This window comes from Candoia aspera, chromosome 2, assembly GCF_035149785.1.
Source record: "Candoia aspera isolate rCanAsp1 chromosome 2, rCanAsp1.hap2, whole genome shotgun sequence".
Taxonomy (NCBI): Eukaryota; Metazoa; Chordata; class Lepidosauria; order Squamata; family Boidae; genus Candoia; species Candoia aspera.
The window spans coordinates 148,663,932-148,676,747 of NC_086154.1; the positions used below are offsets into that span (position 1 = coordinate 148,663,932).

General features: G+C 42.0%; 1 protein-coding gene across 9 annotated transcripts in view; it reads left to right on the top strand.

Annotated features, from left to right (window-relative positions):
* The window catches only part of HUWE1 (HECT, UBA and WWE domain containing E3 ubiquitin protein ligase 1), a 100,492-nt gene that overhangs the window by 50,247 nt on the left and 37,429 nt on the right, over positions 1-12,816 (top strand). For 8 of the 9 annotated variants that reach the window (XM_063294176.1, XM_063294167.1, XM_063294171.1 and 5 more), the window contains 10 exons: positions 5,137-5,382; positions 5,494-5,627; positions 6,341-6,441; positions 7,111-7,305; positions 7,951-8,167; positions 8,338-8,460; positions 10,764-10,998; positions 11,449-11,679; positions 11,842-11,964; positions 12,539-12,634. In XM_063294176.1, the coding sequence (XP_063150246.1) occupies positions 5,137-5,382; positions 5,494-5,627; positions 6,341-6,441; positions 7,111-7,305; positions 7,951-8,167; positions 8,338-8,460; positions 10,764-10,998; positions 11,449-11,679; positions 11,842-11,964; positions 12,539-12,634 (1,701 nt within the window). The remainder of the gene's footprint in view (positions 1-5,136; positions 5,383-5,493; positions 5,628-6,340; positions 6,442-7,110; positions 7,306-7,950; positions 8,168-8,337; positions 8,461-10,763; positions 10,999-11,448; positions 11,680-11,841; positions 11,965-12,538; positions 12,635-12,816) is intronic. The other variant, XM_063294173.1, reaches the window with a different exon arrangement.

The window sequence follows — 12,816 nt, forward strand, 5'->3', positions numbered from 1 at the left end:
TCAGACCTGTCCTATATATTACCATAAAAAGTCTAGTGTAGAAAGAATCCATCAATGGGATGAAGCCATAGAGCTTGTCCAATTATGATGAATTCAAAGGAGAAAAGCAAAAGGGAGAAGCACAGTCTCGAACATAGAGATCTATATTACCATGAATATTGTATTGTTGATATTTTGTAAGAATGTGGAAGTTAATAGGTGAAATAGTGTCTGAGTGTCAGTTAGTTGGCATGCTTTTGTTTAAAGAACAGCTTTATAGCTTTGTACTTGCACATGTACGCCTGAAAGTCTGTGAGTCCTATATAGTTTCAGATTGGGAACTAATGCAATACCAAGGACAGGGAACCTGTAGCCTTCCAGATGTTGCTGAACTGCAACTCTTTGTTGTTGGGTATATTGGCTGGCACCTGTAGGTGTTGTGGTACAAGTGCTCCCCCCCCCCCGGATTTCCAGGGGATAGGGCATCAATGAGCTGTTACAGCTTTTGCCTGTTCAGTGTGAATTTCAGGAACAAAGTAAGTTTCATATAACTGCAAGAATGAATGTATGAAGTGTATAAGTATGAATGAAGCCATACCCATTTCTCTGATTTGCATAATTTATACCAATTGCAAAATTCCTCTTTTGGGATTGTGCAACTTGGGAAATGTTGGTTCAGAATTTTAGAATTGACTCTTAGCAAGGCATAGGGATTGATTCAAGCAATACGGCTGCTGAGTGGAGTCCTGTGGGAATTCACTTGTATATTAATAGTAATGCCTCATTTTGGAATCTGCATAGTATTTACAAGCAAACCATCACGGAGCTCTCACTTGTCCATGCCAAAGATTAGTTTTGTGCCAGAGCTCAAATTAAGTGTTAGAATCAGGGCTTAATTCTGTAATGCTTGAATAAAAGTATGTGTGATTTCTTCTGAAGGGAGCTATAGAGCTGTCTGCTCTCCACAGATCAGGTATGCATGGAAACATCCTAACCATGGACCAAGCGCTGCTGTTTCTAGGCAGGTTTGAGATTGGTCAGATTCCCCTGCGCTGCTAATTAACCTTTAATACTGTAATGCTGCTGCTTTTACCCAGGAGCCAATGGCATTACAGAGTTCAAGGAAAACTGAAAGTAGTGTTTACCCATTCATTGAATCAGCAGTTTTGCAGCTTTTGTGCTAGTCATAATTTTGCCCCTTCAGTAAATCCTCTACAATTGAATAAAAGTGGGTGAGAAGGAAGATCAGTACAATATATCAAGTATTAAGCACCATGAATAGTCCTTCTTTCACTAAAAAAAAAAATGAACCCATTTTCTTCTGGTTTTGATATTTAGCATAGACTAAACCTTTATTTAGCGCAGAGTAAATATTTTCAAATGATGCTGATTAGCAATTGCGGGGCTAACAGTTTAGGTCTATTGTATTATAGCATCCCAACAAGGCGGCATGCTCTGAAACTGCAAGGTGTCAAGCAGTATGGCAGGTTCAGTGCTATTTTATACCATTGGCAAGACTAACCTGTTCCCTCCCTTTGAACTATAGGCAGTGAGGATTGCAAGGAGAGCAAACAACAAACAACTCACTGTGTTGTGAGATCATCAGGCTTGACACTGAAATTCTGTGACTAAGTCTTGTAAGCTTTCCATATGAAATGCATGCCTAGCTGGACGTCTATGTCTATTGGAATCCAGTTTCTCAGGGCAAGTGGAACACCTGTGGTAACAATGAATACAGTTGGATGCAGAAATTTAGGCACCTCTGCTGAAATTATACATTTCAATGCATTCCTAAGTGATCAGAAGCTGATGCAACCTTTACCTGGTACAGAGTTAAACCTGACATCGTTCTACAAATTGGAATGCATATTTTCTGTTCATGGGCAGTTGTTTATAGATTCAGAATAAGAAAACAGTAAATACAATAGATGGAAAAGTTTGGAAGCTCTTTCGGTTAGAACTTTGTTTTATCTCCTTTGGCAGGAAAAATTTCCAGACATTTCTTATAGCCAATTAAGAGACTTTCTATTCTTGCTTGTAGAACTTTTTTCGTACTCTTCCTGTAGAAATAGTCTAGCTCGGAATTATTTGTAGGCTCCCTTGCATGTCCTGTGTGCTTGAGATCTTCCTACAGATCTGGAGATTCTGAAAGTCATTCCAAAACTTCCCCTTTCTTCTAAGTAGAGCTAGAAGAGCTGTGCAAGGAAGAGTGGGAAATAAATCCAAAAGTAAGTATAAAGTGTGATCAGGAGTGCCTAAGCTTTTGCATACAACTGTATACAGGTAGTCCTCGCTTAGCAACCACAGTTGGGACTGGCAACTCTGTTGCTAAGTGCCACGGTAGCTAAGCAGAAAATCACGTGACCGTGACAGGCTTACAAACTCACTTCCCCTTCAGTCATTAAGTGAAGCGCTGCAGTTGCTAAGTGAAACATCAAATGATGGTGACTTACAAATTTTATCTCCACCTTCTCTACTAACTCTGCTTGTTGCAAGCCAGTTGCAAAGCACTCAAATGGTGATCTTGTGACCACAGAGTGCTGCAATGGTTGTAAATGTGAGGGTTGGTCACAAAACTTTTTTTTAACACTGTTGTAACTTCGGAAGGTCGCTAAACAAGGCAGGCAGTAAGCAAGGACTGCCTAATTTCATAATTATTGCTTGTTGTCCCCAGAGGATTAGTGACAAACACCTGGACCTCTTGCCATGTTCTCCAGTTTGGGTTTATAGTAGCTGGTCAGTAATAGATCATGTATCCTATTGCTTATCTAGAGTATGTGCTTTCATATGTGCTAAGCAAAGATGCTGTGTGTTTTAATAAATAAAAACAAAGTTAAACCTTTGGATTCTGAGACAATGTTAATATCCTGGAATTTTTGCGTTCAGCCACCCATGGCTTCTGTATTTCCTTCAGGATTCCTGGTATAAAGACCTGTTTGGCTCTTAAGTAAAAGATGGATGCTTGTGGATAGAGAAAATGTGCATTATAGTAGCGATTTGAGGACCTGTGTGTCCACCTATATGGTCACATCTTTCCACACACCTCTGATAAAGCCATTGATGTGATTACTGTACTTGACTGGGAAGGATATTTGGGGAATACACAGTTTGGCTTTGGAGCCTGATTGTCTCAATCAACATGTGCAACACTTTCTCTTCAGGAAGGCCAGATTTTTGTGTGCAAATTTGGAATGATAGTAATTAAATTTGGTAATTCATAGAATCTTAGAGCAGTGAATTGTGGCATTATTTCCTTTTTCCTCATTTAGTGTACATGGTTCATCGTTATGGTATTAAACATCTGATCTGAATTTGGCTTTTATGCCTAACTATCTTATGTGGGCTATTTCTTTACAGATCCATTCAATGCATGTACAATCACACAGTCAGAAGGGTTTCAGTATATAATCGATTAAAGTTTCTGTCCTGTCACAGACAGGGATCAAGCATTATATTGGTTGCAGGGCATAATTTATCTTCCTTCCTTGCTGGGCAGCTACGGAGAGTATGGCCAGTGATATTATGATGTCACCAGCATAAGTGAAATTGAAATCTTTAGACAGTTTTTTTGGTTTTGGGGCTTATGGGATTCTTAAGGGGCAAATAGGTACCTTAAACACTGCAGGTGCAGCTTTTGTCCCTTAGCAACCTCCCCCACAACAGGAAAAATTAGCAATATTTTAAGGAGATCTGTGGTGCCTATCTGATTTTTACCCCCCTGAATTACTCCTTGATGGGCAAGTATTACCCATCAGGGAGCAGGTTCTCAACTTGGGGGTCGTTCAGGACTCATAACTCCTGCCAGATAAGCAGATGGAAGCTGTGGCAAAAGGGACCTTTGCCCAGCTTTGGCTGGTGCTCCAGGTGCAGCCTTACCCAGGGCAAGAAGACTTGGCTTTAGTAACTCATGCCCTCATCACTACCTAATTAGACTACTGTAATGTGCTCTACTTGGGGGGCTGCCAAGAGTATTTGGAAACTACAGTTGGTCCAAAATGCAGTAGTGCACATATTTTTGGGCACCCAGTGCTGGGAGTGTATATAACCCTGGTTTTGTGGGCCCTGCATTAGTAGCTGATTAATTTCCAGGTCCAATTTAGGATGGTGTTTTGTAAAGTTCTCTGTGGCTTGATACTTGGATACCTGCAGGACTGCCTACTTCAGTCAGTATCGGCCTAACCAATCAGATCTATCAGGAAGAAGCTGCTACAAATCCCACATTTTGGGGAGGTTTGGGGGGCTGAAGTGAGAAGGTGCTGCTTTTCTGTAGCAGCACTGACACTGACGTTCTTCCTGTTGAGATTGGGCTAGCTCCCTCTGTTTGTTTGTTTGTTTGAAACTATTTATTTATTTGTTTGTTTGTTTGAAACTATTGCTCCCTCTTTGTTTGAATCCATCCATCCATCCATCCATCCATCCATCCATCCATCCATCCATCCATCCATCCATCCATCCATCCATCTATCTATCTATCTATCTATCTATCTATCTATCTATTGGAAACTATTGAAGACCAGGTGCTTCAGAGAGCCTTCTCCTAATTTGATAGTGCCATCTTTATTTTTATTTTTTTCTGGTTTTACTGTGGTATTGTTGTGTTTTTATTTTTGTAACATGGATGTTTTAAATTGCATTTTTTCTATGTAAGCCAAGATTCTTAGAAATCTGACAAACAAACAAACAAACAAACAGACACGCATACATTCTAGGATCTCTGGGCCCCAAATGGGATATTGGGTTGAGACATGAGGCCTGGGAGGTGCAGATTGTTCATCCCTGCTGTAGAGGATGAATTGGAGTGTGATCCTCTATGTTTATGTTGTGTTTGCACGTGTGCACAAGTTGCTTGAATGCTATTGTGAGCCAGATGGTGAGCAAATATGTGGAAGTGTTAGTGTGGTTAGCAGGGGAACATTTTTTTAAAAATCTGCTAATACTGAACGTTAACTTGTTATTCAGTCGTGTGAATACAGTATCTAGGAAGGCTCCCAGTTCTCTCTGAGAGAGAGTGCTGGTGGATGTTTAGCAAGCAATAAGCCATTACTTTAAACTGGACATCGTGGATTAGAGTTTGGTACCGTGGGTGGTTTTGAGGCAGAGACTTATACATTCTCAGGTGATTTGATGGGTTGCACTCTCCTATTTTCTGTATCCTAGACACTGTCTCATGAGCCAAAAGTCCTGCAAGAAGGGTTGCTTCAGCTGGATTCCATCCTCTCTTCCTTGGAGCCTTTGCATCGGCCCATCGAGGAACCTGGTGGCTCAGTCCTGCTGCGGGAATTGGCATGTGCTGGCAATGTAGCTGATGCTACTCTCTCAGCCCAAGCCACACCCTTACTCCATGCCCTGACAGCGGCCCATGCCTACATCATGATGTTTGTGCATACTTGCCGTGTAGGACAAGTAAGAACTGCTTTTTTTGCCTTGTTCATTTCTTTCTTGATCTTAATGCTGCTTGATGTCACCGATGCCTAATTCAGCTGCTCAGTAACATACAATCTCTTCCATTTACAGAGTGAAATTAGAGCTATCTCAGTAAACCAGTGGGGTTCACAGTTGGGTCTGAGTGTGCTGAGCAAGCTGAGCCAGCTCTACTGTTCACTAGTATGGGAAAGCACTGTGTTGCTATCGTTATGCACACCAAACAGGTATGGGCATCTGATAGATGTGAAACCCACCTTGGTGGTGGTAAATTTGCTGGGCTGGAGATGGGTAGAGCAACTATGCTGATTTCTAAATAATCATCTGGATCACAAGAACATTACGGTGAAAGCCATGAGTTCAATTCAAATGTGTCAGTGGTTCCCTTGGCAAAAAATGTCAGGAGCTGGGGGGCGTGCATGTAAGGGGATGTTGCAGGATGTGGCAGAGTGGAAGCCCTTTGTTCATCTTCTCTAAACAAGCAAAGGCAGCATGAAAAGCCATGAGGAACTTTCTCTCCCTTATCCATCACACCTCCTTGGAGCCAGTTGCTTGAGGTAGAATTCAGCAGCTAAAGTGAGCTCCAGCTATTTCATGGCTCCTTCTAACAGCTCTAAGAACACTTAACAATTCAATTTCTGCTTCTCTAGCTAGGCTTTTCTTATTTAGCCCAGAGCTGTTTGGGACTTAATTATTCAGTGCGTGGAAGAAAATGACAAGAGGCCAAATGGAAATGGAAGTGGCCTGAAGTAGCCTGTGAGCCATCAGTGGCTCAGTACTGACTGCGATATTGTCTAGGATCCTTGGTCCCTGTGACACTGTAGTACCTCATTCCATTACTCCAAGTTGCTTACTATATTTTTTCCTGTTGTGAGAGAAGCCAGTGCATATGCTAGATGCATGCTTCTTGTGGCAGTGTCTGACCTTCCTGTGCTTGCAGTTTGCCTTCAGGTTGTGAATTTGGCCAGGCTGACATGCAGAAATTGGTGCCAAAGGAAGAGAAAGCTGTACCAAGTGCTACCCAGGGAGCCAAAAAAGCAGGTATGGCTGGGAGACAGATGTTCTTACCTGTTGAGTTGAAATCCGATATGAAATTCCAATTTCCTATCCCAAAAGCACTGTAGTGGGGTGGGGGTATTTGGCAGAAAAAGCCTTTTGCACTCTGGCCTCTGTATTCTGCTGGTGGCAAAGTATAGTAGCCAGCTATCTTGCCAATATTCTTAGGCTCCCCTGTACAGCAGTGAAATTATTGTTCTGTTTTATGCTTTACTGAAGCAACTTCAAGACTAATAAATCAATTTCTTACCAAGCAAGAAGAACTGACTTAACAAGGGAGGCTGCATCTGCACATAACCAATTTTTTCAAATGTTTTCTCTTGATGCGAAACTATCATTTAATGAGATGCCTGGGGGAGTTTGACTATGACAGTTCATTTGAGATTAATGTTCCTGCCTTGCTCTTTGTGGTCTCCTATACAGTTTCTGTTTTTCTTCTCTCAGACACTTCACTTTGCCTGCCTGCATTGTACAGGGTTACCATTTTCTAGCTTCTAAAGATTTCCTATGCCTGTAGAGATGCTTCCATTAGGATCTATCGATATCTGAATTAATGAACATTTTAGTTCCTCCTAAGTGAAGTTGTGGGGAATAGGCTGGCAGAAGGATGCTTTGAACTAGAACTGGATAATTTATCAGCATTGCTTTTTGCAGATGGTGAACCAGAAGCAGTGGGAGCTGGAACCATGGAGGCTTCTGCCCAAGGCCTACTAGAAGGAATTGGCCTCGATGGTGACACCCTGGCCCCAATGGAAACTGATGAGCCTAGTTCTTCGGATCCCAAGGGGAAGTCAAAAATAACTCCAGCTATGGCAGCTCGGATCAAGCAGATCAAGCCCCTTCTATCAGGTGAGAACAAAAACTGTTGGAACCGGTTCAGAAAAAAGAGGGGAGCTTTTGAATGGAATGTAACACTGTACCTATGATTAGAGATTTCTAACAGTAGTTCTGTTTTGTGACTTGCCTTCACTTTGCAGGCTTGTAAAGGAAAAGACTTAGAATGTGATCCTTTGCTAGCATAGCTATATCAAGATCCTGGAATAATTTTTATGACAGAAGTAGACAACTTTTCTGGATCAGTGAGCACATGTTGAATATTGGGAGCATATTGTGAGTTCTCTCACTGGTTGCCATGACTGGGAGGCCTCTGTGTTAACAGCGTGGCTGTTGTGATGATCCTAGCCAATCACAGCACAATTTATAAGAAAGTAGACTAGTGAGTTGCTGCTTACAGTACTCTCTAGTCTTCTAGAATGTGCCTTTGCTGTTTTTTTTCTAGGCAGGGCAATATTCAGCATTTCCAAAGTGATGAGCTACAGCCATGCACCATTATGATTTTCTAGGAACACCCCTGAGCATTTTGTCAAGACAAATTCTTATTCTTACAGTTAAAGAGACTCTGCTTTGGAGCATATCATCTTTCCTCTTCATTTTTAATAAAGGAAAATTTGAATTTATTCGCTCATTTATTCTCTCTCTCTGTCTCTCCCTCAGCCTCTTCTAGGTTAGGACGTGCTTTGGCAGAACTGTTTGGGTTGCTGGTCAAACTGTGTGTTGGTTCCCCAGTACGACAGCGCAGGAGCCATCATGCTGCTAGCACCACTACTGCTCCCACTCCTGCTGCTCGCTCAACAGCCTCAGCACTCACCAAACTACTTACCAAGGGGCTTTCCTGGCAGCCCCCGCCGTACACACCCACGCCCCGTTTCCGGTAAGTCCTGCTGGCCACTAATTTGGGCTCATCCCACAATGCTTGCGGGAAGGGGAAAGCTTATCCTCGACTTCATGGAAAGAAATGTTTTGCTACTCTTCACAAAGATTTGAGAAATCAACAGCACAGTTTTGAGCTTGCTTGACTAACAGGATTGTTTTTGCTTCTAGTCTGACTTTTTTCATCTGTTCTGTCGGTTTCACCTCACCAATGCTGTTTGATGAGAGGAAGTATCCCTACCACCTGATGCTACAAAAATTCTTGTGCTCTGGAGGCCACAATGCTCTTTTTGAGTAAGTTGTATGCTGGTTTATTCAGGCTATGAGATAATTCATCAGTTAATCATGATCTTTGAAATTCAGACATACGGCTGATTAGTTACTGTACCTGGAAATGAAACAGGCAGTTAAGAGAATGCAGAGCACAGTGCTACTGTGACAATTGTTGCATCTCTTCCAGAATGAGTCCAATAAATTTTGTTTAATCAGTTTAAAAGGTAGCAATCATATTGCAGCTCGGCAGATTTTAGATAAGGATACACCTCTCAGAAAAGCTGCTGAAAGTTCCACTGCCCTTGCAGAGTTTCCCAAACATGAGCAAGTATGGCTTATAAGCCGATTCATAGCAGAGTTTGATGGCTGCAAAGACCTGTTTTGAAAAGTGTTGAGTCAGCCCTCGAAAGGATCATGGTAGCATATGCAGTTCTTCTGGGACAAAAAAGTACCATCCAGATAAAATGACAGCAGCTGTCAAATATCAAGTGTTTATGCCAGCGAAGATCCAGGTTTGGAAAGAATATTGGAAGAACCATCTCTTGGTTAAGACGGAGGCAGAAACTAATTTAGAGAGGAAAGAAAGAACTTGGTGCAGAATCATTTTGTGTAAAAGACCAGATAAAACTCATCACAGTGTGGTATTCAGAGCTTTGTGGAACAACCCAACAAAGACGTGGCAACAACAAAAGACTTCCTTGATTATTGCAAAGGAATAACACGTTGCCATCAGCTTGAATTGTTTGGAAGCTAACTGTGCACCAGAGAGAAATTCCATGAAAGGATGGTTTGAGATTGGGGAATTAAGTGTCTAACAACACTTTAAAAAAAAGTTTAACCATTGGGTGAAGAAACACAAAATGTCATCAGCCAAACTGTGAAAGGCTGAAGTTACTTTTAACTGTGGAAAAAAACACCAGTAAAGAGAGCAGAAAAACTAAAACCTGCATAAAACTTAGAGAAATTTTGCCTATTAACATATGGCTTCAGTATGAAAGGCTTTCAAGACACAGCTATAATCCCAATTGTTACTTCCGAGAATCCACTATCCAGTCGATCTTCCAAACAATGAACTTGAGGCTTTGGATGTCTGAGCAGATCTTTAACTTTTCCATCAGCAATGAGATCTACAGTAAGAATAATTGTGAGATGAGGAAATTGGGGAAAATACGAGGGATACGTATACTGTTTAATGGAAGAACGTTATCAGTAATGTCTAATCCCATGAGGCAGTCCACAGAAACATGGTTCAATATGATAGTGTGACCAGCTCAATCCCCTGACTGAGTAGTAAAACAATTCTGGAGAACATTAATACTGAGATGGAGAGCAGAAACAAGATCCATCCTAAGTGCTCTGATCCAAGGGGAGTTTTGTCATGTATTTCTGACTTGGAAATAGATCCCAGAACCTGTACTAGCGCTACCAGCACAGGTTTTGGAGAGCCTAGCATGGGCAGAAGGTCTGGTAGTCATGGGCTGGGCATACAATTCACAGAAGAAGGAAGGGTGGGTGGAGTGAATGGACAGTTGGCATTGTGTGGATTGTCCTTTCATTTTATTCAGGCCCAACTAATTCTTAGTTTTAGGAAGATATCCTATGGTCCAACTCTCAATATCCAGTGATCTCCTGGAGGGTCAGAGGAGCTGATGGATCTGATAGGGCAACAGTTGCTGGCACTGGATTAGGAGACTTAGAATGACAAGTGCACACTGAACTTGGCATGGTGGAATGTGAGAGCACTTACGACAGTGGGCCTTTCAGCACTGAAGTAGCCATAGAATCAACTGCATTGATTGCTTGTTCCACAAAGACATTCTCAAATGAGAGTAAACGGAGGAACTGGCCACTGCTAATGGGAGCTTGCTGCAACAATCCTTGTCATAGATAAGATACAGAGAGCTAACTGTCCAGGGACATGAGCTAGAAAAGGGAAATGTCTTGAAAGAGGTGGAATGCTTTAGAAAGATGTATGATGTTACCATGGTGATGGCTGGAATAAAATCTTTAAAGGCATTTCATGTAGTTATTGCAGTGGCCCAAATCCTTATATTTCAATCACAGAGCATTATAAGTAGTTAAAGCCAACTCCATTCTTGGCTCTGGTGTTTGGTAACAGTGAGAAAGATTGCCAGCAATGATTCATGATTGTGAGGAACATAGAGACAGTACAAGATGATCTAGAAAAGAATCCTTCGCGTCAGTGGTGCACTTGGTAGATGCACTCCAGGGCAGGGATATCATCTTGTTGGAATTGTGTAGAAAAAACAAGAACCAAATGCTTAGAAGATACAATCACTTCACTTCCCACCCACCCTCCCCAGGACTTTCAACTGGGCCCTTTCCATGGGAGGCAAAGTTCCAGTTGCTGAAGGATTGGAACACCCAGATTTGCCTGATGGCACAGGCGAGTTTCTGGATGCCTGGCTCATGCTGGTGGAGAAAATGGTGAATCCCACCACAGTGCTGGAATCTCCCCATTCCTTGCCTGCAAAGCTGCCAGGTGGGCAGAACTACCTGCAATTCAGTGCTTTACGTTTCCTTGTGGTAACCCAGAAGGTGAGTAGCTGCAGTTTCTCTCTCTCTCTTTTTCTTTTTCAGCCAAAGCAAAGGCTATACAGAAGTGAAATATGTAAGGCGATACGGTGTATGTGTTACACCAGCAGATGCTGCTGCAGTGTGACTTTACTATAGCAAAATCTCTTTGATCGGTCTAAATAAGAGTCTCTTGTCTTCTGGGATACGACAGCTGATCTATCTTAGTTTGTTGTTCAAAACATTACTGAAATCCTAATTATTAGCATTTAATGTTTGTTTATACCCCCTGGTTGTATTATCTGTCCTATACTATCTTGTATATGTAGAATATACTTTTTGATGCATTCTAACCCCCCCCCCTTTTTATATGATTTTTGTATCTAGAAACTGTTCTAACTTTCATTTCTGACTTTACAAGGAGAAGAGCCCATGTAGAGCTACTTTTGCTAGCTTGTCTCCTCTATTGTGCAGGCAGCCTTTACTTGCATCAAAAACTTATGGAACCGTAAGCCACTGAAAGTATACGGAGGACGTATGGCAGAGTCCATGTTGGCTATCCTGTGCCACATCCTGCGCGGAGAACCAGTTATCCGTGAGCGCCTTGGCAAGGAGAAAGAGGGAGCACGAAGTGAGGAAGAGGCAGGGCAAGAAGAGGGTGGTGCCCGAAGGGAGCCCCAAGTGAACCAGCAGCAGCTACAGCAGGTAGAAATCAATCTATTATTTTAGTGCTTTGCAAAAGTTGCATTCTTGGTTTAAGCCCTTCTCTTTTGGGGATGTAGTTGACTATTAAACTGAGTCTTCTAGTTGTCTTCTGCTTGCATATCCAATCCCTTTATAAAGTTTTCTGCCTCTGCCTATTTTCAGCTGATGGACATGGGCTTTACACGAGAGCATGCTATGGAAGCTCTGTTGAACACCAGTACCATGGAACAAGCCACAGAGTATCTTCTGACACATCCTCCACCCCTTATGGGTGGGGTTGTAAGGGTGAGGCAACCTAGCATTTATAGAAATTTCTTAGCTTCCTTTATTGTTCATTCCCAGTCTTTATTCTTTTGAGGGCTGCATTGCCATGGAATTGGGGAGTCCACATGTTAGTGATGAATGGGCCTTAAGCCAGCTGCAAGCAGAGCCAAAAGGGGTGGGACAGCCCATTTTCTCTCCTTTTGATATATCTTGTTTTGCTTTGTATCTTTTTCTGTTTTTATCACAACAGTTAAGCTCCTTCCTAGCGTCTTAGTTGATTGCGATGAAATTAGGGAAGTAGCCCCAGTTGCCCCACTCCTATTCTAGATACTTATAAAATATTGGACACCTTCACTCCCCAATCCTGAAAGATAAAATATGTAGTCATCAGTTAATTAATTTCTGTGATTGTGATGCTCTTAGCTTGGAAGATCTCTTTGATGAGTGTATTCAAAAGAGGGCTCCACTCCCACCTGAATGTTAGAATTTTAGATTCAGTTGATAAAACTCTCTAGTTTTCTTTAGACTGAAGATTAAGTTGGATTCCAGTAGCCAATCACTAATCTTCCAGAGCTGTTTGTGGGTTGTCTGGCAGGATCTCAGCATGTCTGAAGAAGATCAGATGATGAGGGCCATTGCTATGTCTCTAGGACAAGACATCCCCATGGACCAAAGGGCTGAATCCCCAGAGGTAAAAAATCCCCGAAGCCTTCATACTGTGATTCAGAGTGCTGGATTGAAAAAACACTGCTGAAGTTTAGAGGAAAGAAGTCTTTAGGGCTCCATTGATACATTTAAAAATTTCAGAATCGTGGTGAAAAAATGTGATCATAACAATTAGCAAGAATAAGGCCCAACTTTTATCGACAATAT